Source organism: Mobula hypostoma, chromosome 29, assembly GCF_963921235.1.
Source record: "Mobula hypostoma chromosome 29, sMobHyp1.1, whole genome shotgun sequence".
NCBI lineage: Eukaryota > Metazoa > Chordata > Chondrichthyes > Myliobatiformes > Myliobatidae > Mobula > Mobula hypostoma.
In genome coordinates this window covers 7,960,532-7,987,069 of record NC_086125.1, presented here as the reverse complement: position 1 = coordinate 7,987,069, position 26,538 = coordinate 7,960,532, and the positions used below count along the sequence as shown (strand labels likewise).

General features: G+C 41.6%; 1 protein-coding gene across 1 annotated transcript in view; it reads left to right on the top strand.

Moving 5' to 3' along the window:
- The first annotated feature begins 5,305 nt into the window (after positions 1-5,305).
- LOC134339377 (vascular cell adhesion protein 1-like) overlaps positions 5,306-26,538 on the top strand; it is a 34,534-nt gene continuing 13,301 nt past the window's right edge. Inside the window, exons 1-7 of the mRNA XM_063035824.1 lie at positions 5,306-5,856; positions 8,686-8,952; positions 9,160-9,471; positions 11,403-11,696; positions 13,195-13,476; positions 17,346-17,627; positions 24,540-24,833. Of these exons, the coding sequence (XP_062891894.1) occupies positions 5,790-5,856; positions 8,686-8,952; positions 9,160-9,471; positions 11,403-11,696; positions 13,195-13,476; positions 17,346-17,627; positions 24,540-24,833 (1,798 nt within the window). The 5' untranslated portion in view covers positions 5,306-5,789. The remainder of the gene's footprint in view (positions 5,857-8,685; positions 8,953-9,159; positions 9,472-11,402; positions 11,697-13,194; positions 13,477-17,345; positions 17,628-24,539; positions 24,834-26,538) is intronic.

Below are 26,538 nucleotides of genomic sequence, written 5' to 3'. Positions count from 1 at the left end.
TTGGACTAGGACTCTGAGCCAGAGACTGGACAGGGACCCGGAACATGGGTCTTGAATCGCGCTCGTAACCCAGATCCAGGCGAGGACTTGGGACTAGGAACAGACTAGACTGTCATAAGGGCGGTGGCTGGGAACGGACCCAAGTTCAAGACAAAAGAGCTCGGAGTCCGGGCTTGGACTCCTAGCCAGAGACTGGTCAAAGACCCAGTTCCTGGGTCTTGCCTCTAGCTCGGACCCCAGAACTAGGCAAGGATGAGGCTTGGCAGGCAGGCAGGATGAGGCAGAAATCTACAGGCTTGAAGCTTGAGGCTAGAGGCTAGAGACTTGGCTTAGCTTAGCAAGAGGCTGGAGGCAGGAGACTTGAGGCGAGGCGAGGCTAGAGGCTGGAGGCAGGAGACTTGAGGTGAGGCGAGGCTGGAGGCTGGAGGCAGGAGACGAGGCGAGGTGAGGCTTGGCAGGAGGCTGGAGACTTGAGACTTGAGGCGAGGCTTGGCTCCTCCTGGGCAGGGTGCGGTTCTCCTGGGCAGGGCGCAGTACTCCTGGCCAGGGCGCGGTTCACCACCCGACAGAGGAAAGAGACAGGAAGGGACAGAACCAACCCCAGGTAATGGCAAGACGGCCTGGCTTACCTGGGCGGAGGCAAGGGACAGGAAGGGAGCTAGGTATAGGGTGGCTCCAGGACCAGACAGCAAGTGTCTTGAACTTGGGTCCGTTCCCAGCCACCGCCCTTATGACAGTCTAGTCTGTTCCTAGTCCCAAGTCCTCGCCTGGATCTGGGTTACGAGCGCGATCCAAGGAGTAAAAACAAGAACAATCTAGCAGCCACGCCCTGGTCTCTGAAGGTATTTATGCAGCCAGCCCCAAATAGCATCAGCTGCCTCAATTAGCTCAACAAGGACAGAAACAGGGTAGATAGGAAAACCTAGAGGAAGAGTCGATGGACCGGACCTTGAACCGGAATACGGATTTCATGGACTGGACCATGACATAGACACTAGATAGTACTGGGAATACAAAGCCTGGACTGGGACCTGACGTGGTACTTGGACGTGGCTTGGATTAGACGAGAGACTCCTGGACTGGACGAGGGATCTCCAGCACAAGGCTGGGCAAGGGAACTCTTGGGCTGGGCCAGGGAACTCCACCACAGGACGAGGAGACTCCAGCACAGGACGTGTTTCTTGAACTAGATTTGGCTCGGCCCTTGGACTTGGCTGAGCTAGGCTCTAGGGTACAGAGCCCGGAACTCCTACTTGGGCTCAGAGACACCAGGACTCTTCTAGGATGCAGGGCTGGGATACTTTCCAGGATGCAGGGCCAGGACCCTTTTTAGGACGCAGGGCTGGGATGACTGCCGAGGATACTTGACAAGGATTCTGACAAAGTGGCAGGTGAGGTAACTGTTGGGGATGGGGAAGGGAACAGTCCAGCAGAGAATCCTTGGTTTGAGAGGTATTTATGTGCCAGCCCATGATGAGAATCAGGTGCCTCAATTAAGGCACCCAATGGAACAAGGGAAAATAGGAAAACCCCGAAATAAGGTAACGACGGACCGGACTGTGAACCAGAATGTGGGCTTTATGGACTGGATCATGACAATTCACAAGGATGTTGCCTGGATTTGGAGAGCATGCCATATGAGAATAGATTGAGTGAACTTGCCTTTTCTCCTTGGAGTGACGGAGGATGAGAGGTGACTTGATAGAGGTGAATAAGTTGGTGAGAGGCATTGATCATGTGGACATCCAGAGGCTTTCTCCAGGGCTGAAATGGCTAACACAACAGGACGTAGTTTTAAGGTGCTTGGGAGTAGCTACAGGGGGGTTGTCAGGGGTAAGTTTTTCCACACAGAGTGATGGGTGTGTGGAATGCACTGCCAGCGGCAGTGGTGGAAGCTGATACAACAGGGTCTTTTAAGAGCCTCTTAGATATGTACACGGAGCTTAGAAAAGTAGAGGGTTATGTGGTAGGAAATTCTAGGCAGTTTCTAGACTAGGTTAAATGGTTGGCATAACATTGTGGACCGAATGGCCTGTAACATGCTGTAGATGTCTATGTCTATGTTCTATGTTCTTCTACAATTTTAATATAACATCCAAACTACTATACTCAGTGCTCTGATTTACGAAGGCCATTGAGCCAAGAGATCACTTTACGACCCCATGTACTTGTGATGCCACTTTCTAGGAATTATCAATCCGATAATTTGCTGATCCGTTTCTTGTACACTCCTCACTGTGTAAGTCCTATTCTGGTTTGTCCTCCCAACGTGCAACACCTCACACTTGTCTGCATTAAATTCCATCTCCCACTTCTCAGTCCATTTTTCCAACTGGTCCAGATCACACTGCATACTTTGATGTCCAGTATCTTGGTGTCAACCACAAATTTGCTGATCTACTTTACCACATTATCATCTAAATGTTTAATATGTATATATATTTATTGATTGAGATACAGTGTGGAGTAGTCCTTTAAGGCCTTCGAGTCACACCATACAGCAACCCCCAATTTAACTCCAGACTAATCATGGGACAATTTACAATGACCAATTACCCTACCACTGGTGTGTGTTTGGACAATTTACGATGACTTGACTCTACCACCGGTGTGTGTTTGGACAATTTACAATGACTGTACCACCGGTGTGTGTTTGGACAATTTACAATGACCCTACCACCGGTGTGTGTTTGGACAATTTACAATGACTCTACCACTAGTATGTGTTTGGACAATTTACAATGACTCTACCACCGGTGTGTGTTTGGACAATTTACAATGACTCTACCACCGGTGTGTGTTTGGACAATTTACAATGACTCTACCACCGGTGTGTGTTTGGACAATTTACAATGACTCTACCACCGGTGTGTGTTTGGACAATTTACAATGACCCTACCACCGGTGTGTGTTTGGACAATTTACGATGACTTGACTCTACCACCGGTGTGTGTTTGGACAATTTACAATGACCCTACCACCGGTGTGTGTTTGGACAATTTACGATGACTTGACTCTACCACCGGTGTGTGTTTGGACAATTTACAATGACCCTACCACCGGTGTGTGTTTGGACAATTTACGATGACCCTACCACCGGTGTGTGTTCTGTGACGAGAATACACATAAAATTAAGATGTTTGCTGGCCTGGGCTAGCATCAGTGACATCAGCAAGTGGTCTGCCACCTGCCCTCAGGGGAAGGAGAGATAAGGAACAATGGAGCAACGTCTGGAGATGTGTAATGAAGGGACGGGGGAGAGAGAGCTGTCTGGAGCGGCTCCCCCCTTTGAACCTTGAACTGTTTGAAGTGATGGACAGGCGATACCCCAGCAGGGGGATAAAAAGGGACAGGTTCGCTAAGGCAGGACACACGCCACCCGAGGTAGCGAGACCCTGGAAGCGGTACGCTTCTCACGAGTCGGTGGGAAGTACCAGACAACGGCCAGGGTGGAAAGGTACGATCAGCGGGAACCTGGTGTGTGTCCGCCCTTGCCTGGGTGCCGGGTTCGCTGCAGAGGATCGACCACATCTGGAGGAGGGGGTCACAGTCGGTGACCTCAGGTGACATCACCAAGGACCCGCCCAAAAGTTGCTTGTGAGCCATCTCGCCGGTCTGTGAGTGAAGCCATGTCTGAATGATCAGTTGTTCCTGTTCCCTCTCTCTCTTCCCCCATGTTGTCCATTGCCATGGCAACGATTACTGCGAACTGAACTACTAAACTCGACTGAACTTTGAGTCACTTTGAAATTTGGTCATTTACCCCTAGACAACGATAGAGCTTGATTGATGCTGTTATCTTAATTCTGTGCACATGTGTGGTTATCATTGCTGAACTGTTGCATTTATTATCCTTTCGATTACTGTGTTGCTTGTTTCTTTAATAAAACTTTCTTAGTTCTAGTAATCCAGACTCCAACTGAGTGATCCATTTCTGCTGGTTTGGCAACCCAGTTACGGGGTACGTAACAGTTTGAACAATTTAGAATGACTCTACCATCGGTATTTGTTTGGACTGTGGAAGGAAACCAAAGCGCCTGGAAAAACAAGACTAGTACGGGAGCGATTAACTGGGCCAGCCAAGATGGAAAAGTTGAGCAAAGTTCAAAGTAAAATTTATTGTCAAAGTACATATATGACAACATGTACAACCCAGAGATTCATTTCTTTGTGGGCATACTCAATACATCGTTAGAATAATAACCAAAACAGAATCAGTGAAGACTACACCAGCTTGGGAGTTCAAATGATGACCAAAAGACAGCAAATTGTGCAAATACAAAAAGAAGAAGAAAAGAAGTAATAATAGTAATAAATAAATAAGCAATAAATATCGAGAACATGAGATGAAGAGTCCTGGAAAGTGAGTCCATTGGTTGTGTTTACATTACAATGATGGGGCAAGTGAAGTTATTCCCTCTGGTTCAAAAGCCTGATGGTTGAGGGGTAATAACAGTTCCTGAACATGGTGGTGTGAGTCCTGAGGCTCCTGTACCTTTTTTTCCTGATGACAACAGTGAGAAGAGAGCATGTCCTGGTTACTAGAGGTCCAGGATGATGGATGCTGCTTTCCTCTGACAACATTTCATGTAGATGTGCTCAGTGGTGGGGACGGCTTTACCTGTGATGTACTGGGAAGTAGCGACTACTTTCTGGAGGATTCTCGTCCAAGGGCATTGATGTTCTCGTTCAAAGGCATTGATGCAGCCAGTCACCACTCTCCATTACACATCTACTGAAGTTTGTCAAATCTTGCAGATGTTCAGCCCAGTCTACCGGCCTCTTGCTCTTTGCCGCCCGAGGAAATTGTTTGCGTGTGACCGTCTCTCTCTTTCACCCTCGATCCAGTCGGAGAATGGTGCCGGAGTTCCGGTTTATGGACTGGACTCTGTAGTTGAAACATAGAAACATAGAAAACCTACAGCACAATACAGGCCGTTCGGCCCACAAAGTTGTGCCGAACATGTCCCTACCATAGAAATTACTAGGCTTACCCATAGCCCTCTAGTTATCTAAGCTAAACAAAAGTCTCTTAAAAGACCTTATCGTATCTGCCTCCATCACCGGTGCCGGTAGCCCATTCCACGCGCTCACCACTCTTTGAGTAAAAAAAACTTACCCCTGACATTTCCTCTGTACCCACTCCCCAGCGCCATAAACCTGTGTCCTCTTGTGGCAACCATTTCAGCCCTGGGAAAAAGCCTCTGACTATCCACACGATCAATGCCTCTCATCGCCTTATAATGACTTTCATCATCTTGACGTTGTGGTTTCTGGTCACCGCTTTTTTTTTCTTGCTACTTTGGGCGTTTTTGAATTGGGGCAGCTTGCAGATAGCCAACACAGCTGACCTGAATATGCCTGGACTCTTAATTGTGCGTTTCAATTTCTGTATTTTTCGCTCTTTTATTTGTTACATTTGCGCAATTTGTTTTTTTTTATTCTGCTCGTGGGGCGGTTGATATTTTTCTCTGAACGGGTTCCACGGTTTTCTTTATTTCGTGGCTGTCTGCGCGGACGATGAATCTCAAGAGTTGTACACTGCATAAGTACTTCGATAATAAATGTACTTCGAATCTCTGAATCCACCCACAAAGTGAAGTCGCACTGAGCTCCCGGGATACCTCGTGACCATGAGTAACTAACTCTGTTCCACCATCACGGACGCTGATTGATGGCCGGACGGATATGTTTGGTCCCATCCACCGACATCGACAGCCGCGGATCACCAGTACAAGAGCCCGAACCTCGCCAGCTCCGGATCACGCCCTCCTTTACATGCACTCAGTATGGATTACACGCCGATTTCCGCGGGCGGTTATGTTTTATTTCTCACAGCACTTTCCCTCATAACAGGTAGGTCAAATACCTTTAAACGTAATAACTGTTCATTCATCTGTTTGAGCTCGCAGAATGAGAAGCTGAATGTTTACAACTGTATGTTTCTGCGAGGCGGTTAGAGTGCGTCTCGTGAACGGATCTTCAACCGGCCACATTTGATGAAAGTGTCCCTTTATTCTGCATAACTTGCCGGGAGCGTTTCAGACCGTTTCACGGTTACTCGTTCCTTTTTTCACGTTCTCTGTTTTACGCTGGGCGAAAGCTTAGCAGGTCGCAGACGCCACGCTTCGTTGGGCTCCTTCCTGTTCTCTGTGTTATCCAACTTCTATTAAGCTTCAGGTGACGGACTGCTACCCTGACATTCTCCTGTAAAATGTCCTGGCACAATTTTGAATTCATCGTTCCCTCAACGATTGCAAACTGTCCAGGCACTGATGCAGCAAAGCAGCCCCAAACCATGACGATCCTTTCACCATGTTTCACATTTCGGATCAGAGTTTGGTGTTGGTGTGCCGTGCCATTTCTCCTCCGAACAGTTTCTGCCAAAAAGCTCAACTTTTGTCTCATCTGTCCACAGAACATTGCCCCAGAAGTGCTGTAAAACATGCAGGTGGTCTTTTGCAAACTTCAGACATGCAGCAATGACTTTTTTTCTTTGGAGAACAGTAATTTCCTCCGTGGTGTTTTTCTAGGAACACCATTCTTGTTTTTCTTATAGTGGACACATGTACAGAGACTTTAGTGAGTTCTAGAGATTTCTGCAGATCTTTTGCTGTTACTCTCGGGTTCTTTTTCATCTCCTTCAGCCCTGCACTTCAAGCTCTTGGTGTGATCTTTGCAGGACGCCCATTCCCAGGGACAGTAGCAACAGTTTCCTGCATTTGTAGACGATTTCTCTTACTGTCGACTGATGAACACGTAGGTCTTTAGAAATGCTTTTGCAGCCTTTTCGAGCTTCATGCATCTCTACAATTCTTCTTTTGAGGTCCTCTGAAAGTTGTTTCGACTGAGGCATGGTGCACATAACAGATCTTTCATGAGAAGAGCAGGCTCTGTCAGTAACCTGACTTTGTGTGTCTGTTTTATAGGGCAGCACACCTCTACAACCCACACCTCCGATCTCATCTCATTGATTGCAGCACCTGACTCTAAATAACTTTTGTAGAAGGCATTACTCCAGAGATTCACATACTTTTCCCAGCAAATACATGTAATATTGGGTCATTTTTCCCAATAAGTATAATATTTTTGATGTTACTTATTTAATTGGGTTCTAATTATCTAGTTTTATGATTTGCATGAAGATCTGATCATATTTTAGGTCATATTCATGCAGAAATACAGAAAATTCTACAGGGTTCACAAACTTTCCAGCACGAGTGTGTTCTATAAGATGTGGCTTCCTATCTCAGTTTTTGGCTTCACTTTATAAAAACTGACAGAAATTTATCATTACTTTATATTGTAAAGTTAGTCAGCTCCATCGGGGGTAGTAGGCTCCGTAGTATCCAAGACATCTTCAAGGACTGGTGCTTCAGAAAGGCAGCGTCCAGCATTAAGCCGACAAATCACCCAGGACATGCCCTCTTCTCATTGTTACCATCAGAAAGGAAGTACAGGAGCCTGAAGGCACACACTCAGCGATTCAGGAATAGCTTCTTCCTCTCCGCCATCCAATTCCTAAATGGACATTGACCCATGAACACTACCTCAGTATCTCTGATTTAGCACTTATTTTAATTTAACTATTTAATATCCACATATCTTTACTGTAATATAGTTGTTTTCTATATTTATCATGTATTTCATTGTGCTGCTGCCGCAAAGTTAACAAATCTCACAACATATGATGTTGATATTAAATCTGAATCGGGTAATTTCTACTGAATAATGCTTGGAAAGATGGAGCTTAATTATCTCCAGGCAAAACTTTTGCAGAATTCAGGGGTCAGTAATACTGTTTGACATCAGATCCACCCTTTTTAGTAGTCTTTAAGGTCTTTGACTGAAAATATTCCATCAGATTGAATTGCAAGGGCTAAAATTATGCTGATGAAATTATCCTGCCTGATGAACTCTAGATCTTGGGCTCTGGGGGCTTTACTTTTGCTTGCATGGGGGGGGGCGGGGTGGTAGGAGGAGGGGCGTGGTTGATGTTTGCTGCATCAAGTGGGGTCAGAGGGATGGAGAGACTGAAGTTTTTGCTGCTTGTTCATGGGAGGAGGGGGCGCTTTAGGGTTAAAACATTTTCTGTCATTCATTCTTTGAGTTTTTTTCCCTTCTGTTTCGTGGACGTCTGCGAAGAGCAAGAATTTCAGGTTGTATACTATATACATTGTCTGATTTTAAATGGAACCATTGAACCAAACATTTATTTTGTGTGGAACAGACTGCAATGAAGTTCATTCAAACTGTTGCACACAAGAGATGCCCGCGTTCTCTATATAAATGCCACTGGTGCCTCAAAGTCTGTCTTCCTATTTAAATACATTTAGTGATTTGGTCTTCACTACATGTGTGTGAAGATTTTTCTCCAGAGCTCGATCTCTCCATCCTGAGACTGCAATCCCTTGTTTACACTCATCAGCTGGGGAAAACGTATATCCTGCATCCAACCTCTTGAGATCTGTCAAAACGTCATAAGTTTGATTCAATTTTCTCTAATTTTCCAAACCTCAATGTACATGGGCATAGTTGACTCAATCTCTCTTCATGTGCCAGTCCTGCCATCCCGGGAATCAGTCTGGTGAACCGTCCCCTTACTGTCTGAATGGTAAGTCTATCCATTGAACTGCACACAACACTTCACTGAACAGATTCCATTTCCCTGTGTGTCTCTGGCAGATAAACTGAATGGATTTGAGGTTTCGGTCAAAACAAACTCCCTAGTGGCGGAATTTGGACACTCCCTGGAGGTGAACTGCAGTACAACGTGTAACAATCCATCGATAACTCTGGAATATAAACCAGGGATAAATCCCAACAGAACTAAGGGTGATAAATGGATTACAGACCGATTTCCGAGTGTCCAGAAATGGGATTTCACAGTGCCCTGTACTGTAAAATGTCAAAATTCAGTGAAGGAGGACAAACGGGTGGTCCCCATATACAGTAAGTGAAAACTTTTGTTCTAAATACATCCAATAGCAGAGTATAACAGGATGAAAGGCAGCAATATAAAATTAAGTATAACTTGAAAGTGTTACACAGAATCTGGGAATGTCACAGGCTGGGATGATCCACAAGCACATTGGTCAGGGTAATTTTTGATTTGGAATTTTCCAATCTCCATTGTCAATCATGATTCTCCTTTGACAGATCGAAACTTAAGCATTGTTACACCTCCTGACGTGCTGGAAGTTAACAAACCATATCAGCTGGAGTGTACTGGCCTGAAGGTCTATCCAAGGAACAAACTCGTACTCACCTGGCTCAGAGGGAGTGAGACTGTAGCAAATATTTCCACAGAGAAACCAGGTTACCCAGATGATGGTCCACTGAAGAACGTCCTTCATTTCACTCCAAGTATTTCAGACGATGGACTGGTGTACACCTGCTTGGCAGAGTTGAACTTGGACCCGAACAGGACCAAACAAATCGCAAATGCATCTGTGACTCTGCAAACTTACTGTGAGTTCCATTTTGAAATCGAACTGCCCCTTAACCTCTCCCCACATTGGTTAAAGATTGGCAAGAATAAGCAATGAGCGGTCCTGTTTTGAAAGTTTTCACATTTAGTTCTTGTTTTATCCGTTCAGCAAAACTTGTTTATCTTCAACCAAGACTGAAAGTTTACAACTTCAGAGAATCATGGAAGTAGAAGAGATTATTTGGCTGAAGGTCACTGAAACAATTCCAAACTCCTGCAAATTCTGCACACTTACCTGATACTCCCATGTCCCTCTTGGTGGTCAGTGCAGGTGGTGGTAATAGACAGAGTCATAGAAAAGTACAGCCCACCTAGTTTGTGCTGAACCATTTAATCTACCTGCTCCCATCAATCTGCATCAGCACCACAGCCCTCCATACTCCTACCATCCATGTACCTATCCTAACTTCTCTTAAATGTTCAAATCGAGCTCACATGCACCACTTGCACTGGCAGCTCATTCCACATTCTCACAGCCATTTGAACGAAGAAGTTTCCTCTCGTTTTCCCAATGAACTTTTCACCTTTCACCCTTAACCCATGACCTCCAGTTGCAGTCCCACCCAACCTCTGTGGGAAAAGCTTGCCCCTCATAATTTTGTGTAACTCTATGAAATCTCCTCTTAGTCTACGGCTTTCCAAGGAATAAAGTCCTAACCTATTCAATCTTCCCACATAACTCAGGTCCTGCAATCCAGGGCAAAATCCTTGTAACACACATAAAAAGTTGCTGGTGAACGCAGCAGGCCAGGCAGCATCTCTAGGAAGAGGTGCAGCCGACGTTTCAGGCCAAGACCCTTCGTCAGGTCCTGCCTGGCCTGCTGTGTTCACCAGCAACTTTTGTGTGTGTTGCTTGAATTTCCAGCATCTGCAGAATTCCTGTTGTTTGCAAAATCCTTGTAAATTTTATCTGTACTTTTTCAACCTCATTTACATCTTTCCAATAGGTAGGTGACCAGAACTACACACAATACCTGCCTCTCGGATTTTTTGCACTACCTTACTTTCCATTTTCCTATTTTCTATTTATGATTTATAATTTAAATGTTTAATATTTACTAATTTTTACTATTTTAAATATTTTAAATATTTAATCTTTGTAATCCAGGGAGCGGGAAGTGCAGAATCAAATATCGCTGTGATGATTGTACATTCTAGTATCAATTGTTTGGTGACAATAAAGTATAAAGTATAAAGTACTCCAAATTAGGCTTCACCAATGCCTAATAAAACTTCAACATAATGTTCCATCTCCTGTACTCAGTACTTGGATTTATGAAGGCAAATGTGCCTAAAGTTTTCTTTATGACCATTCTTTAGGGATCAGCCCTTCTCTTGGGCCAGTACGGGCAGAACAAAATAGATTGAAAGACTGCAATGCAGAATATGCCCTCCCAGCCCTTCGAGTCACGCTGCCCACCAATCCACCATTTTAACCCGAGCCTAATCACACTATATTTTACAATGACCAGTTCACCCACCAACCAGTACGTCTTTGGACTGTCGGAGGAAATCCACACGGTCACAGGAAAATGTACAAACTCCTTACAGGCAGCATCGGGAATTGAACATGGATCACCTGCACTGTAAAGCGTTGTGCTAACCACTACACTACCGTGCCACCCCAAACTAGCTGCTCACTGAGACCACACTCTTGATAAGTCAGTGAGAGTTTACTCCTGTATCACTGCCCACGGGAGGAGCAAAGAGTTAGATTTTTGGGATGCCTGAAGAGCAGGAAGAGTCAGAGGAAGAGCATAGTATGCAACCTGCTGATACCGACGTGGGTTTGATGAACTCCTGGTTGTGTACAGAGGCTTATAGGGGTTTGGTCAGTTTTGCATCATTCCATCCGTATCTGAAACAGGCCAAGGCAAACCAATGTGCAGTGAATTTCTTGTGTGTATTGCAGCTTTTCCAGAGCCTCCAAGGATCCTCAACAGAGACTCTGTAGAAGTAAATCAGGAGACCACATTGACGTGTGAGGTCTCAAACATCTACCCTGCTGAGAAGGTGAGATTAAGGTGGTTTCAGGATGGTGAGGAATGGAATTCAGTTGCCAGTAGATCAAATCCCACCACACTCCAGGCAACAGCTACATGGACACCACGAGAGACCGGTGTGACTGAACTGAAATGCATGGCAGATTTTGAGGACTATCCATCAGTTTCATCAAAGAATGATAGCATTGCCATTAATGTGTACGGTAAGCATGCTGGATAATTGAGCACTTTGACTAGACAGTAATCTTTCAGAGTTTCCCACCTGCTCCTAAACAGTCTACTGGCAGCAACACGGAGCAGATTTCCTTTTCATGTGGGGAGGGGTGGATGGGAGGTGGTCAACATCCTTTCTTTCAACAACTCCCACAGTTTTTCTGAATGTCATGGCTATCTGGAGAAGACGAATGTGAGAGATGTATTCTGCATACAAACATTGACAATAAAATGAACCTTTGAATCTTTGAATCAGATGTAGTTATTTAGCCATGGGTTTATCAATGGAGCAGGTTCCATGGAGCATGAGACTAAGCCTGGACATTAATCAGAATCTGGTTCAACACCATTGGCACATGTCATGAAATGTATTGTTTTGCAGCAGCGGTACAGTGTCATGTAGAAGAACGAGAACAAATTATAAATTACAATAAGATATATATATCTGCATGGTATTGCAAAAAGAGAGCAAAAAATCAAATACTGAGGTAGTGTACATCCATTCGGAAATCTGTGTACCAGGATAAGATTGTGTTGCAGAAGCAGCGACCGGCAATTGAATTTGTCAGAGATAGAAACTGAATGTGGAATCTAAGGCTGCCAGCAAACGTATCATTAGATAGAAAGGAGACAGAAGTTTGCAGCAAAGTTAAATCAGAATCAGTTTATCATTACTGATATGCGCTGTGAATTTTGTTGATTTGTGGCAGCAGTACAGCGCAATACATAAAATAATCTATAAGTTGCAATTAGATATTGTGTGTGTGTGTGTGTGTCTGTGTCTGTGTGTGTTTCATACCCAAGAAATTAATTCTGTGGATTATTTACCATTGCTTCGAAGGCAAAGTGCCATCTGAAATGACTGAGAAACCACTGGCTGGTTACTAGCTAAGTCAACCCTGTTGTGATGGTGAATGATACGTTTACCAGGATTGCTCAGACTCAAAGATGTTGTAAATAAATCTGTGTGTATATGTGTGTGTTTACGTGTGTGTATATGTGTGTGTGTGTGCTGCAAAGTTCCACTCTGTCGGATGCACTGAACCAATGTGTCGTTTGCTTTGATGAGATTGGGTCAGCAGTGAATGATGCTGGGAACTGTGGCGGGGGGGGGGGGGATTTTGATAATTCCTGCAGCACCTTCTTTAGCCACTAGACACACAGTGAGGGAGGTGGGTGCTGTACCACAGACAGACTTCAAAAGAGTTCCATTTGCTACCTCAGTCTAGTGCAGGGGTCAGGGGTTTTTGCCTCTGTGGGTAAGATCGCGTATTAATGAGCAGACGGTGGGACAGATAAATGCCATAAAAACTTGAAACATGGGAATTACGCATTTAAATACATCTTGTTATGCTTTTCCTCAAATTAATGAATAATGCATGCTAGTAAATCATTTGTGCTTAAGGTTGACTACCTCAGTCTAGTGGTACAGAAGGGCTGCAGAACTCACTCAGAGAAAGTTTCTGACAATGTTCTCTGTTGTTACAGTTTTCTCCAACCCTGAAATCCAAATCCCGATCACCACTGAGGGAATTCCAGTGAATATTACCTGCAGTGTGTTTAACATCTCAGGGGAACTTCAACTCAGACTGAAGAAGGGAAGTGAGATATCAGTGAGCAGGTCAGCCAGTACTGGGCTGACTATCTACCACACTGTGAATCCACGAGCAGAGCTGAATGGACAGCAGTTCACCTGTGAGGCCGAGCTGACACTTCACCATCGCTCCAACACCATTGTTAAACGACAGTCAGCCACTCTCGATGTCCAGTGTAAGTGATCTTGTTATCAACACTAAAGGCTGTTGAGTTTTACTCAGGCTTTTGACTCTTCGTCAGGCACTTTTGGGGACCTCAGGTTGGCTAATGCCGGGTGTTCCAGAGAGCATGGAGTAGGGAGAGGTTTGGGGAAATAAGAGATCCTGAATCCAGTCCAAGATGGGTTCTGCTATCTACCCAAAACTTCTAGAAGGTGGTACCTGATTTCTAAATGACATTGAACCTGAACACTTTCACTACTTTTTATTCTGCACTACTAACTTTAATTTAACTATTTAATAGACATATATATATATTTGGTGTAATTCAGCTTTCCTTCTATATATTTATTGGTAATCTGTTTCGTTGTTCTGCTTCCGTAAAGTTAACAAATCGTTTTTGAGCTATACCTGTGATATTAAATCTGATTCTGATTCTGATCTGTAACTTGTCACCTTTCCTTTCTGTTGCTATTTCCAAGGTGGGAGTATTGGAATTATACAATTTCCACCAATATTGAAGTAACAATGCTCATTTTCTCTCCTTTGAGGATCTCAGTGAATGAATGGGCTCAGTGTAGGGAGGTTTAAAAGAGGCAAAGCTCAATATCAAAATGCATGATGCACTGCCACCTTGTGGGATCACTATGAACTGCAGACTTCCTCAGCTCTCCTCAAAAGCAGGATGTTACCAATGCTCAGCAGGCATTAAAGCTGTAATGCACATCTTTCTCTGTTCTAAATGTGAATCAGTGCCAACTACAGGCATGAAGCTTACTGCTGTTAACCCTTAGCAAATGACTCAGTAGATGACAATATTAGGGATAACACAGCCACTGTTAGACTGTACTGGTATCGATTGTGATGCTTCTCCCAGGCATTGGTTTAAGCTGAGAGGGGGAAGATGCAACAGGAACCTGAGAGGCACCTTTTCATCTAGAGGCTAAATGGAATGAGCTACCAGACGAAAAAGATTTTTACTCTCCTTTACTCTCTGTATACCCATGACTGTGTCACCACCCACAGCTCCAAACTGCTAATTAAATTTTCTGATGACACTACACTGCTTGGCTTAATCTCAAATAATGATAATGAGGCAGCCTACAGAGACGTCATCACCCTAACACAGCTTCTTCCACCAGGCCATCAGACTGCTTAACTTATGCTGACACAACTGTATTTCTATCTTATATTGACTATCCTGTTGTACACACTATTTATTATAAATTACTATAAACTGCACATTGCACGTTCAGACAGAGACATAACATAAAGATTGTTACTCCTCATATATATGAAGGATGTAAGGAATAAAGTTAATTCGATTCAATGCAAATCAAGATGCAAAGGTTCATTTATTATGAAGTATATAACTCTGAGATTCGTCTTCTCCAGATAGCCAGGAAACAATGAAAAATATGGAAGCTCTTCAAACCACGCCCCCAACACAGAAAGCTGACAAATCACCCCAGTTTAAATGGCAACGGTAACGAGCATTTAAACCTCCCCACGCCAATCCCAGGTGGTAAAACAAATCTGTGATTTGTGAGAACATCAACTCCCAACCCCCCTCACTTCCTCATCTCTCCATTCTAGCCCTAAACTCTGCCACTTTCCTCCCCAAATCCACTCTATCGAGGCCTTTCATCATTCAACACACACATAAAAGTTGCTGGTGAACGCAGCAGGCCAGGCAGCTTCTCCAGGAAGAGGTGCAGTCGACATTTCAGGCCGAGACCCTTCGTCAGGACTAACTGAAGGAAGAGTGAGTAAGAGATTTGAAAGTGGGAGGGGGAGGGGGAGATCCAAAATGATAGGAGAAGACAGGAGGGGGAGGGATAGAGCCGAGAGCTAGACAGGTGATAGGCAAAAGGGGATACGAGAGGATCATGGGACAGGAGGTCCGGGAAGAAAGACAAGGGGGGGGGTGACCCAGAGGATGGGCAAGAGGTATATTCAGAGGGACAGAGGGAGAAAAAGGAGAGTGAGAGAAAGAATGTGTGTATAAAAATAAGTAACAGATGGGGTATGGCGGGGGGGTTGGGGCATTAGAGGAAGTTAGAGAAGTCGATGTTCATGCCATCTGGTTGGAGGCTACCCAGACGGAATATAAGGTGTTGTTCCTCCAACCTGAGTGTGGCTTCATCTTTACAGTAGAGGAGGCCGTGGATAGACATGTCAGAATGGGAATGGGATGTGGAACTAAAATGTGTGGCCTGCTTTCTCTGGCGGACAGAGCGTAGGTGTTCGGCAAAGCGGTCTCCCAGTCTGCGTCGGGTCTCGCCAATATATAAAAGGCCACATCGGGAGCACCTATGTCATGTCCTTGCCCGGTTCTGGGGTCCGAGCCCGAGGCAAGACCTAGGTTCTGGGTCCTTGTCCAGTCTCAGGCTCGCAGTCCAAGCCTTGTCACCTAGTCCATGGTTCCTAGTCCTGGTCCCGCTTTCCCTAGCCCAAGTCTGCGTTCTTGTCCCTGCTCCTTGCCTGTATCCTGTCACGTCCCTACTCCAGTCCAGTCCTGTTCCGTGTACTTCAGAGTCTGTGTCTTGCATTTGGGTCCGTTCCCAGCACCCCAATGTGACAGTGCCAATGTGGGACCTCCTCAGAACACCACAGTAAAGTCAGCCTAAGTGAGGGGTGCCAAATCCCTTTGGGGGTCGCGTGTCTAAATTGGTGATAATCTTCTGAAAAATATCTGTTGGGTGCCATCATAGTTTTGCACTGAGATTATCAGGGATCAATTTCATTCACCATATACACAATATGGATTAGGGATTTGCTCTGGTGTGTTGGTGAGTGTGTGACTGTGACAAAATACACAACATTCAACACTTACAGAGAATTATATAAAAATAAATTTTAAAGCATGAATGTGGAATAAAACTTACATAAATATTGAAATACACGCATGGATTTACAATGTGAACAACATTATCAAAAATGGTTTAAAGTGTTTTCAGTGCAGTAACGTGATGGGGTTAATAGATATCATTGATTACTAAATCAGGTAAAATAGTTATAGACTCCAGGAAGGAAAAATGCTGTAATAAATACCTTTATTTATTACTAGGAGTTTATTCCTTAAATGTAGACGATTGAGAAGAATTGTATAGAGGTATACAAAATTATGAGGGGTATTGTTAGAGTAAATGTAAGCAGGCTTTTTCCATTGAGGTTGGGTGGGTCACAACCAGAAGTCATGAGGTAGGGGTGAAAGCTGAGAAGTTTAAGGTCAACATGAGGGGAACATTCTTCACTCAGAGGAGTTGTGACAGTGTGGAATGAGCTGCCAGGCACAAGTGAGCTCAGCACACAGTCAAATTCGATTTTCCAGCCTTTTGGAGTCACAGTGTAGTGATGTCCAGTCACCTCATTATAGGAAAAATGAAGAAGCTTTAGAAATGGTGCAGGGGAGATTTACCAGGACGCTAACTGGATTAGAGAGCATGTCTTCTGTGGAAAGGTTGAGTGAGCTCTTTGGAGCCAAGGAGGATGATTGTGTAAGATTGTAAGAGACGTAGGAAGAGTGGACAGCCAGCACGTAATTCCCCGGGGGTAATGACTATAGCAGAGGACATCCTTTTATGATGAGCCACGGAGTCAGAGGCAAGTTTTTACATAGTCAGTAGGAAGTGTCTGGACTGCACTGTCAGGGGTGGGTGTTGAGACGGATATATAAGGGACATTTAAGAGACTTAGATAGGCACGTGAATAAAAGAAGAATGGAGGACGATGGGCTGTGCAGGAGGGAGGGGTTGGGTTGTCGATGGAATAGGTTTATAAAGGTTGGTACAACATCATGGGACAAAGGGCCCACCCTGTGCTGTACTGTTCTATGTCCTATGGGAGGGGCTGGTTAATTTCACTCTTTTCACTCTTTTCCAGATAAACCACAAAACACAACTATATCAGTAAATAACAAAACCGTGTCCGGGTTTTCAGTCTTCATCAGAGTAGATGATGAAGTTACAATCACCTGTGACTCCAGTGGAAACCCCCAGGTAACACTGACGTGGGAAAGACCCGGTCAGGGAGTCGCAGGGGAAACCGACCTTCCTGGGGTTCTCCACATTCCCCAGGCAACATCAGAACATCAAGGAATTTACAAGTGTAGAGCCAGGAACAAACTTGGAACAGATGAGAAGCAAGTGGAAATCAAGGTGGAAGGTCAGTAAGTTACCTTGGTCGCAGTGCATGGTGAGAAAATAAATAATTAACCCTTTCAGAGCAGAGATATCATCCCTGTGTGATCACGAGTAAATGCTGAGAGTTATGACGTGCCCAGGATAAGCAAAGGTGTACAATCTCTCTCCACACCAGACGGTGTGTTGCTCGTCGGATGGTGCTCCTGCCTCGAGTTGGGAGATTGGAGGTTCAATCCCTCTCTTGTATCTTGGGCTTTAAATCCTTTCTTTTTCAATCTTTTTATTAAGTTTCAAAATTAAACATAACAGGAATAGTAATGATATATAGAGATTGGGATTACAATAGTAACAATTAGCATGTACAAGCACAGATTCCAAGTAACAAATATAGTTTAACCTCCCAATCTCATAGTATCTGACCATGAAAAAGATATTTTATAATTAAAGAAAAAGAAAGCCCCCTAAACTGAAAAAAAAACTAAACTAAAAAAAAAACAAACAAAGCAGGGGCTGTCATACCACATCAGCTAAAATTATTATTTGTCGTTAACTCCACTCCTCTATTCATGAACAAAAATCTTACTGCAAAGGATCCAGAAAGGGTCAACTTACATCATGTGAAAATATTGAATAAATGGCCTCTAAGTTTCTTCAAATTTAACCAAAGGATCCATAGTACCACTCCTAATTTTTTCCAAGTTTAGGCATGCTATCGTTTGGTAAAACCATTGAAATGTAGTGGGGGGATTAGAATCTTTCTATTTAAATATAATGGATCTTCTGGCTATTAATGTAACAAATGCAATTAGACGACAAGCTGACAAGTATAAATGACTAGAGTCTATCACTGGTAGTCCAAAAATTGCAGTAATAGGATGAGGTTGTAAGTCAATACGCAGAACTACTGAAATAATATCAAAAATATCTTTCCAATATTTTTCTGGAAGAGAACAAGACCAGAACATATATGTCAAGGAAGCTACCTCAGAATTACATCTATCACAAACAAGATTTATATGGCAATAAAAACAAGCTAGCTTATCCTTGGACATATGAGCCCTGTGAAATACCTTAAATTGTATCAAGGCATGTCTGGCACACATTGAGGAAGTATTGACTAACTGAAGAATTTTTTTCCCATTTCTCTGTAGGGAAAGATATTTGAAGTTCTCTTTCCCACTCATACTTAATTTAATCAGATTTACCTAGACGTATTTTCATAATCAGATCATAAATAATTGCTATTAAACTCTTCTGATAGGGGTTTAACCTAAATTTTTTTTCTGTAATTTCAATTTGATGTGATATCGGAACGGTAGATGAAGTAGTGTTCAAAAAGTTTCTAATCTGTAAATATCTGAAAAAATGTGATCTAGGCAAATTATATTTATTAGACGACTGTTCAAAAGACACAAGACAATCATCCATGAATAAATCACAAAAACATGTTATTCCCTTTGTTTTCGATAGAAGAAAAGCTTGATCAATTTTAGATGGTTGAAAGAAAAAGTTATATATAATAGAACTTGACAGGATAAATTTGTTCAATCCAAAGAATTTACGAAATTTAAACCATATTCGTATTGTATGTTTAATTATTGGATTTATCATTTGTTTATTCAATTTAGTAAGTGCAAAGGGAAGCACAGCTCCTAGAATAGAAGCCAGTGAAAGACACTGTACAGACTCCTTCTCAAGGTTCATCCATCGTGGACGTTGAGTTTCATCCAATTCTTGTGTCCAAGACGTTAAATATCGAATGTTGATTGCCCAGTAGTAAAATCTAAGATTCGGCAAAGCCAAACCGCCTTCTTTTTTTGATTTCTGTAAATATTTCTTACTTAACCTGGGATTTCTATTCTGCCGTATATATGAAGAAATTTTAGAATCGATAATATCAAAAAAAGATTTAGGGATAAAAATTGATGCCGCCTGAAGTAGATACAAAAATTTAGGTAAAATAATCATCTTAATAATATTAATTTGACCAATCAAAGATAAGGACAAAGGGGACCATTTAGTGAACAGTTGTTTAACATGATCAATTAAGGGTAAAAAATTGTGCTTCTTAGTAATTTTAATGCCCAAGTAAGTAAAATAATCAGTAACTAATCTAAATGGTGATTGTCTATAAATTGGAACTTTCATACTTAATGGGAAAAGCACACTCTTTTTTAAATCTTTTTATTAAATAAGTATACAAAAAGGTAAGCCAAATAGACACTAATACATTGTTAGAATATAATAAAATTACAGAAGATATTAATACAAAAAAAATACTACAAACAATGTAATTTAAACATAACATACCGAGGTAACATAATAGTATACTAATTTTATATATATATCAATAGAGAAAAAGAAAACCCCCCCCCAAAAAAAACCCACCGTGCAACTAACTAAAAGCAACGCAAAGCAATGGGCTAACTTGAAACCAAACAGAGTTAAACTTAAAATCACGTCCTCAATCCCGACCTCCATTAAAAACAGTGAAAAAAACAAGAAGGGTATATATTACATTAAATGAAAATATTGAATAAAAGATCTCCAAGTCTGTTCAAATTTAAATGAGGAGTCATCACTCTTTTTAAGATTCAATTTATAACCAGAAAAATCTACTAAACTGAGCAAATAGTGTGATTACTGCAGGGATGGATTTCTCTGGGTTAGAGATATATAGTAACAGATCATCTGCATATAGTGATGCTTTATGTGTCCCATTCCCATGAATAATACCAAATATATTAGGTGAATGACAAATAGCAATTGCCAAGGGCTCCAGGGCAATATGAAAAAGTAAAAAGCTTAAAGGACAGCCCTGTCTAGTACCTCGAAAATGCCTGAAGAACGGGGATCTCTGATTATTGGTAAATACAGCAGCCAGAGGTGTACGATATATCAGTTGAATCCAGGATATAAATTTTGAGTTGAATTTAAATTCCTGAAGTATATCAAATAAATATTCCAATTCAAGTCTGTCAACTGTCTTCTCAGAGTCAAGCGAAATAGCACATTCTGGAGTTTTAACTGAAGTAATGTATACAATGTTCATTAGCCTCCTAACATTAAAATGTGAGTAACGGTTTTTAATAAATCCTGTCTGATCTTCAGAGACAATTTGTGGTAGTATTGCTAATATTTTGGAAAAGATTTTAGAATCCACAGTCAACAAAGATATAGGTCCATATGATGCACAGTCAGTGGGATCTTTATCTTTTTTTGGAATTAATGAGATAGATGCTTCATAAAAGGATTGTGGTAATTTACCTACAGATAAAGCAGCTTTAAAAATTTTACATAACCAGGGAGAAAGTACATCTGAAAAAGATTTATAAAATTCAACTGTATACCCATCCGGGCCAGGTGCTTTACCAGAATTCATCGAAAAAATTGCTTTCCTTATTTCCTCTTCAGTAATGGGTGCATCTAATGTTAAACGTTCATCAGCTGGTAATTTTGGAATGTTTAGTATCCTTAAAAAATCATGCATTATGGTAGGATCATCAGGAAATTCTGATTGATATAAATTGGTATAAGATTCTTGAAAAGATTTATTAATTTCATCATGGTCAACCATCAAATTACCATCCCGTCTACGAACTTTATTAATCTGAAGTTTCGCCAAAGCAGCTTTCAATTGATTAGCCAGTAATTTACCTGTTTTATCACCATGTATGTAAAATTGACTCTTAGTTTTAAATAACTGATTTTCAATCGGGGCTGTTAATAACAAACTATGTTGCATCTGAAGTTCAACTCTCTCTTTATAAAGCTCCAAATTAGGAGCAATGGAATTTTTTTTTATCAATTTCTGTAATCTTATCAGCCAATGTATATATTTCACTATTAATACGTTTTTTCATTCCAGCAGAGTATGAAATTATTTGTCCGCGAATATATACTTTAAAGGTATCCCATAATATCCCACTGGAAATTTCTTCCGTTGAGTTAGATGAAAAGAAAACTGCAAACTGTTCTTTAATAAAATTATCAAAATTTAAATCTTGAAGCAAAATAGAGTTGAACCACCATTGTCTAGTACTAAAAACTGCATCCCTAAATTTAATTGATAGTTTCAAAGGCGCATGATCGGAAATGGTGACTGTGTAATACTCACAGGTAGTGACAAATGAAACTAATCGAGAATCAATAAAAAAGTAATCGATTCTAGAGTAATTATGATATACATGAGAAAAGAAAGAGAACTCTTTATCATTAGGATATAAAAACCTCCAAACGTCTAAAGTTCCTGAGTGAGCTAAAAAGGAATTAATAAAAATAGCAGATTTGTTTGAAAGTGCCTGATTGGGCGCAGATCTATCCATCATAAGATTCAAAGAACAATTAAAATCACCACCCATTAACATATATTCATTTAAATTAGGAAGAGGTACAAATAAATGTTTAAAGAATTCAGGATAATCAATATTTGGTACATAAACATTAACCAAAACTACTTTTTGGTTATGAAGTAAACCAGTAATTAATAGAAATCTACCATATGGGTCTGAGATTACACCATAATGAACAAATGAGATCGAAGAATCTATAAAAATGGAAACACCTTCTCTTTGGTCGATGAGTTTGAATGAAACTGTTATTCTTTCCAAAACCTAAAAAAACGTTGATTATCCTCCTTCCTCACATGAGTCTCCTGAGCAAAAATAATCTGAGCATTCAATCTCTGAAAAATTTAAAAAATCTTCTTCCATTTAATTGGATGTTTCAAACAATTCGTGTCCCATGAAACAAAGTTAATAATATTATCCATTTTCCTTAAATAAACCACATGGTAAGTAAAGGATTAAACAAATTGCACAGGAAACTCACGAATCAGGAAGAGGAACAAAAGTTTAAAGAGGAACCGGAAGTTACGACAATACAGACATTTTTGTAGTTGCAAGTCAGCCCAAATGAAAAAAACTAAAGTAAAAATAACCCCCTGCCCCTCCCACAAAGCCCCAAAACCTGGCTAATAGGCAGCCAGGAAACTAACTAAGAACAACCAATCCCCATCTCTCTTGATGGCAAATCTCCAATTATAAAAAATAAAATAAAAACCACCCATAGTCTAAACATTGCAAATGGAATGCCAAGCACAGTTAGATGAAAAAAGAACAACCCTTTACAGACCATTTTAAAAAACCTGGTCTTCAGAAATAAAACAGAGTACAATCTTAATAATATTTCTAGAAAAATCAAATGATCACCAAGTCAAAGTCGTAATAATTTTCTAAAATGGACGTTTAAAAATAAAAGAAAAATAAAATAATCAAGGAAGTGAAAAGGGATATTAACATAGAGCAGAGATAAGTGAAAACAAAGTATCAGAAGACTCAGCCCAAGGCCAAAGCTCTACGAATGTAAAATGTCCGAATCTATATGCTGGTTATTAACTAATAAACCAGGTGTATACAAACTCAAAAGAACAGTAAATTAGTTAAATATCCAGCTCAAGGAATGTTCTTCGAGAAATTGTTGTGCATTGTCTACGGTTTTAAACCACTTAAACGAGTTATCGGGTAAAACAACTCTTAAGCGGGCGGGGTATAACAACGCCGGTCGAAAATTCCTTTGATATAAATCCGACATCACCAATTTAAAACACAATCTTTCTTGGAATACCTCAGGGCAATAATCTTCAACCAAATGAAACTTAAGATTTTGATGAACAATAATTCCCTTCTGACAAGCAATTCGAATTAAGTGCTCCTTAATACCCACATAGTGAAACTGGAGAATTACAAGATGCGGATGTAACTCTTTCGAGGGTTTTGTTTTTAACGATGGATGCGCGATCGAGTACCAGAGGAGAAGAGAAGACTTCTGAGCCAAAGACTTTCATTTAAAATTGAGAAAAAAAATTTAATGTGGTCCCTGCTCTCAACGTCTTCACTGAATCCTATTATTTGTGAATTCTGTCTGCGACTATGTCTCTCCAATTCAATAATCTTGGCTTTGTACTGCTCCAATGTATGAGTAGGCAAATTTAATTACTTTTCCAAAGAGTTCATTCTGGAATTCCTCTGTTTGCCTGCTTCAGTAAGCTCTGAAATTTGCCGTTGCTGTTCCTCTCTCTCTTTTCCAAGTGCTATCGATTTACTGTGATTCTCCTTCAACATTACTTCCAGTGTAACGAATCTCTTGTTGAGTTTTTCATCCAATAGGTTAAAGATAGCTTGCAAAGTAAGTTGAGGCTGTTTAGGTTGTTCGAAGGTACCTTCCTCATCCTGTTTCCATTCTCAGTTTCTTTGCCTTCGGCTAATGCCTTCCTTAGTCTAGACATTTCCATCGATTAAAGTTCAAAATTCAAACATATAAAGGTATTAAAGACACTTTAATATATATAATAGAAGGGTGATAGAAAAATTGAAAATGTCCAGAGCCCAGCCAAAAATGACCTACTCCATCTAGCACCGCCAAGAGAGTCCCCTTGGGCATTAAGACCAGGCTAGTGTCTCGTGCAGCACCGAGAAAGCAGTCTCAGACATACCAGCTGTCATATGGGGTCTTAAACTCAGCTTCTGTCTGGTTCCTTCGATTGACGTCCTGTAATACATTATTTTCCCCTATTCCTCTGCACACTAATAGCAAAGCAGCAAATGGGAAAACACAGGAAATTCTGTAGATGCTAGAAATCCAAAGCAACACTAACAAAGTGCTGGAGGAACTCAGCAGGCCAGGCAGAATCTGTGGAAAAGAGCAAACAGTCGATGTTTTGCGCCACCCTTAATCAGATCCCTTCGTGAGTCCTGCAGGGATATGAGTCAGAGGAAGAGCAAAGTATGGAACCTGCTGATACCGACGTGGGTTTGATGAACTCCTGGTTGTGTATAGAGGCTTATAGGATTTGGTCAGTTTTGCATCATTCCATCAGTATCTGAAACAGGCCAAGGCAAACCAATATGCAGTGAATTTCTTGTGTGTATTGTAGCTTTTCCAGAGCCTCCAAGGATCCTCAACAGAGACCCTGTAGAAGTAAATCAGGAGACCACATTGTCATGTGAGGTCTCAAACATCTACCCTGCTGAGAAGGTGAGATTAAGGTGGTTTCAGGATGGTGAGGAATGGAATTCAGTTGCCAGTAGATCAAATCCCACCACAGTCCAGACAACAGCTACATGGACACCACGAGAGACCGGTCTGACTGAACTCAACTGCGTGGCAGATTTTCAGGACTATCCATCAGTTTCATCAAAGAATGATAGCATTACCATTGACGTGTATGGTAAGTATGCTGGATAATTGAGCACTTTGACTAGACAGTAATGTTTTAGAGTTTCCTTCCTGCTCCTAGACAGTCAACAGGCAGCAACATGGAGCAGATTTGCAGTCAACCGGTATTTCAAACAAAAATCAATAGAATTCTGGGGAAAAAGGAATATAGGCTTTAGGGGAGGGAGCTGGCCGGGGGGGGGGGGGTTGATGTTATTATTCCTGTTTATCTTCATGAGGGAGGGCATTGGGAGTTTGGGATTTGTTCTAGCTGCCGTTTTCCATGTTGGCGATCTGATAGCTTTTGTGTGCGGCAGGGGTTGGGAGGTTTGGGGTTTGAAGTTTCAGCTGCTGTTTTCTATGTGGGCGATCTGTTAGTTTATTTTGTAAAAGGGAGGGGTGGGGTGTTTGCCCAGATTTGTTTCTTTTCCTTTTTCATGCAGGGAGTGGGTAGGTCAGTTGGAGGTGGTCAATGTCTTTTCTTTCAACTCCCACAGTTTTTCTGAAATTCATGGCTATCTGGGGAAGACAAATATCAGAGCTGTATTCTGAATACAAACTTTGACAATAAAATGAACCTTTGAATCAGTTGTAGTTATTTAGCCATGGGATTATCAATGGAGCAGGTTCAATGGAGCATGAGACTGAGCCTAGACATTAATCAGAATCTGGTTCAACACCATTGGCACATGTCATGAAATTTATTGTTTTGCAGCAGCAGTACAATATTAAGCAGAATAACAAGAACAAATTATAAATTACAGTAAGATGTACATATCTATATAGTATTGCAAAAAGAGAGCAAAAATCAAATACTGAGGTAGTGCACATCCATTCGGAAATCTGTGTACCAGGATAAGATCGTGTTGCAGAAGCAGCGACCGGCAATTGAATTTGTCAGAGATAGAAACTGAATGTGGGATCAAAGGCTGCCAGCAAACGTATCATTAGATAGAAAGGAGACAGAAGTTTGCAGCAAAGTTAAATCAGAATCAGGTTTATTATTATTGATATGTGTTGTGAATTTTGTTGATTTGTGGCAGCAGTACAGTGCAATAGATAAAATAATCTATAAGTCACAATTAGGTATTGTGTGTGTATCTAATTGCAATTTATCGTTTAATTTATGTATTGCACTGTACTACTGCTATAAATCCACAAATGTCACAACATATACATATTGTCAGTAAAATATATTCCACCCTCACAATACACCGAAGTACTTCATACCCAAGGAATTAATTCTGTGGATTATTTACCATTGCTTTGAAGGCAAAGTGCCATCTGAAATGTCTGAGAAACATTTGAAGGCTGGTTACTGGCCAAGTCAACCCTGTTGTGGTGGTGAATGACAATTTTCCAGGATTGTTCAGACTCAAAGACATTGTAAATAAATCTGTGTGTATATGTGCGTGTTTACATGTGTGTATGTGTGTGTGTTTACATGTGTGTATATGAGTGTGTAAGGGGTTTCTTTTATGTTACTGCGTAGTCTACTTCAAATGGCTTCTTTGTTATGTTAACTGCTGAGAAAGTCCTCCCGCTAGCAGTTTATTTGGATTATGTTACTGATGGGAAGGTGAACAAACCAATTGGGATGGATGTTATGCTTTCTGTGTGTCTGTAAGTTAGTGTGTTGTGCGGGTTTTTGGGGAGAAGGCAGAAGAGAGAGAGAGAGAGACAGAGGATGGACTGGGTGCTGTAAGTCCGCTAACGGG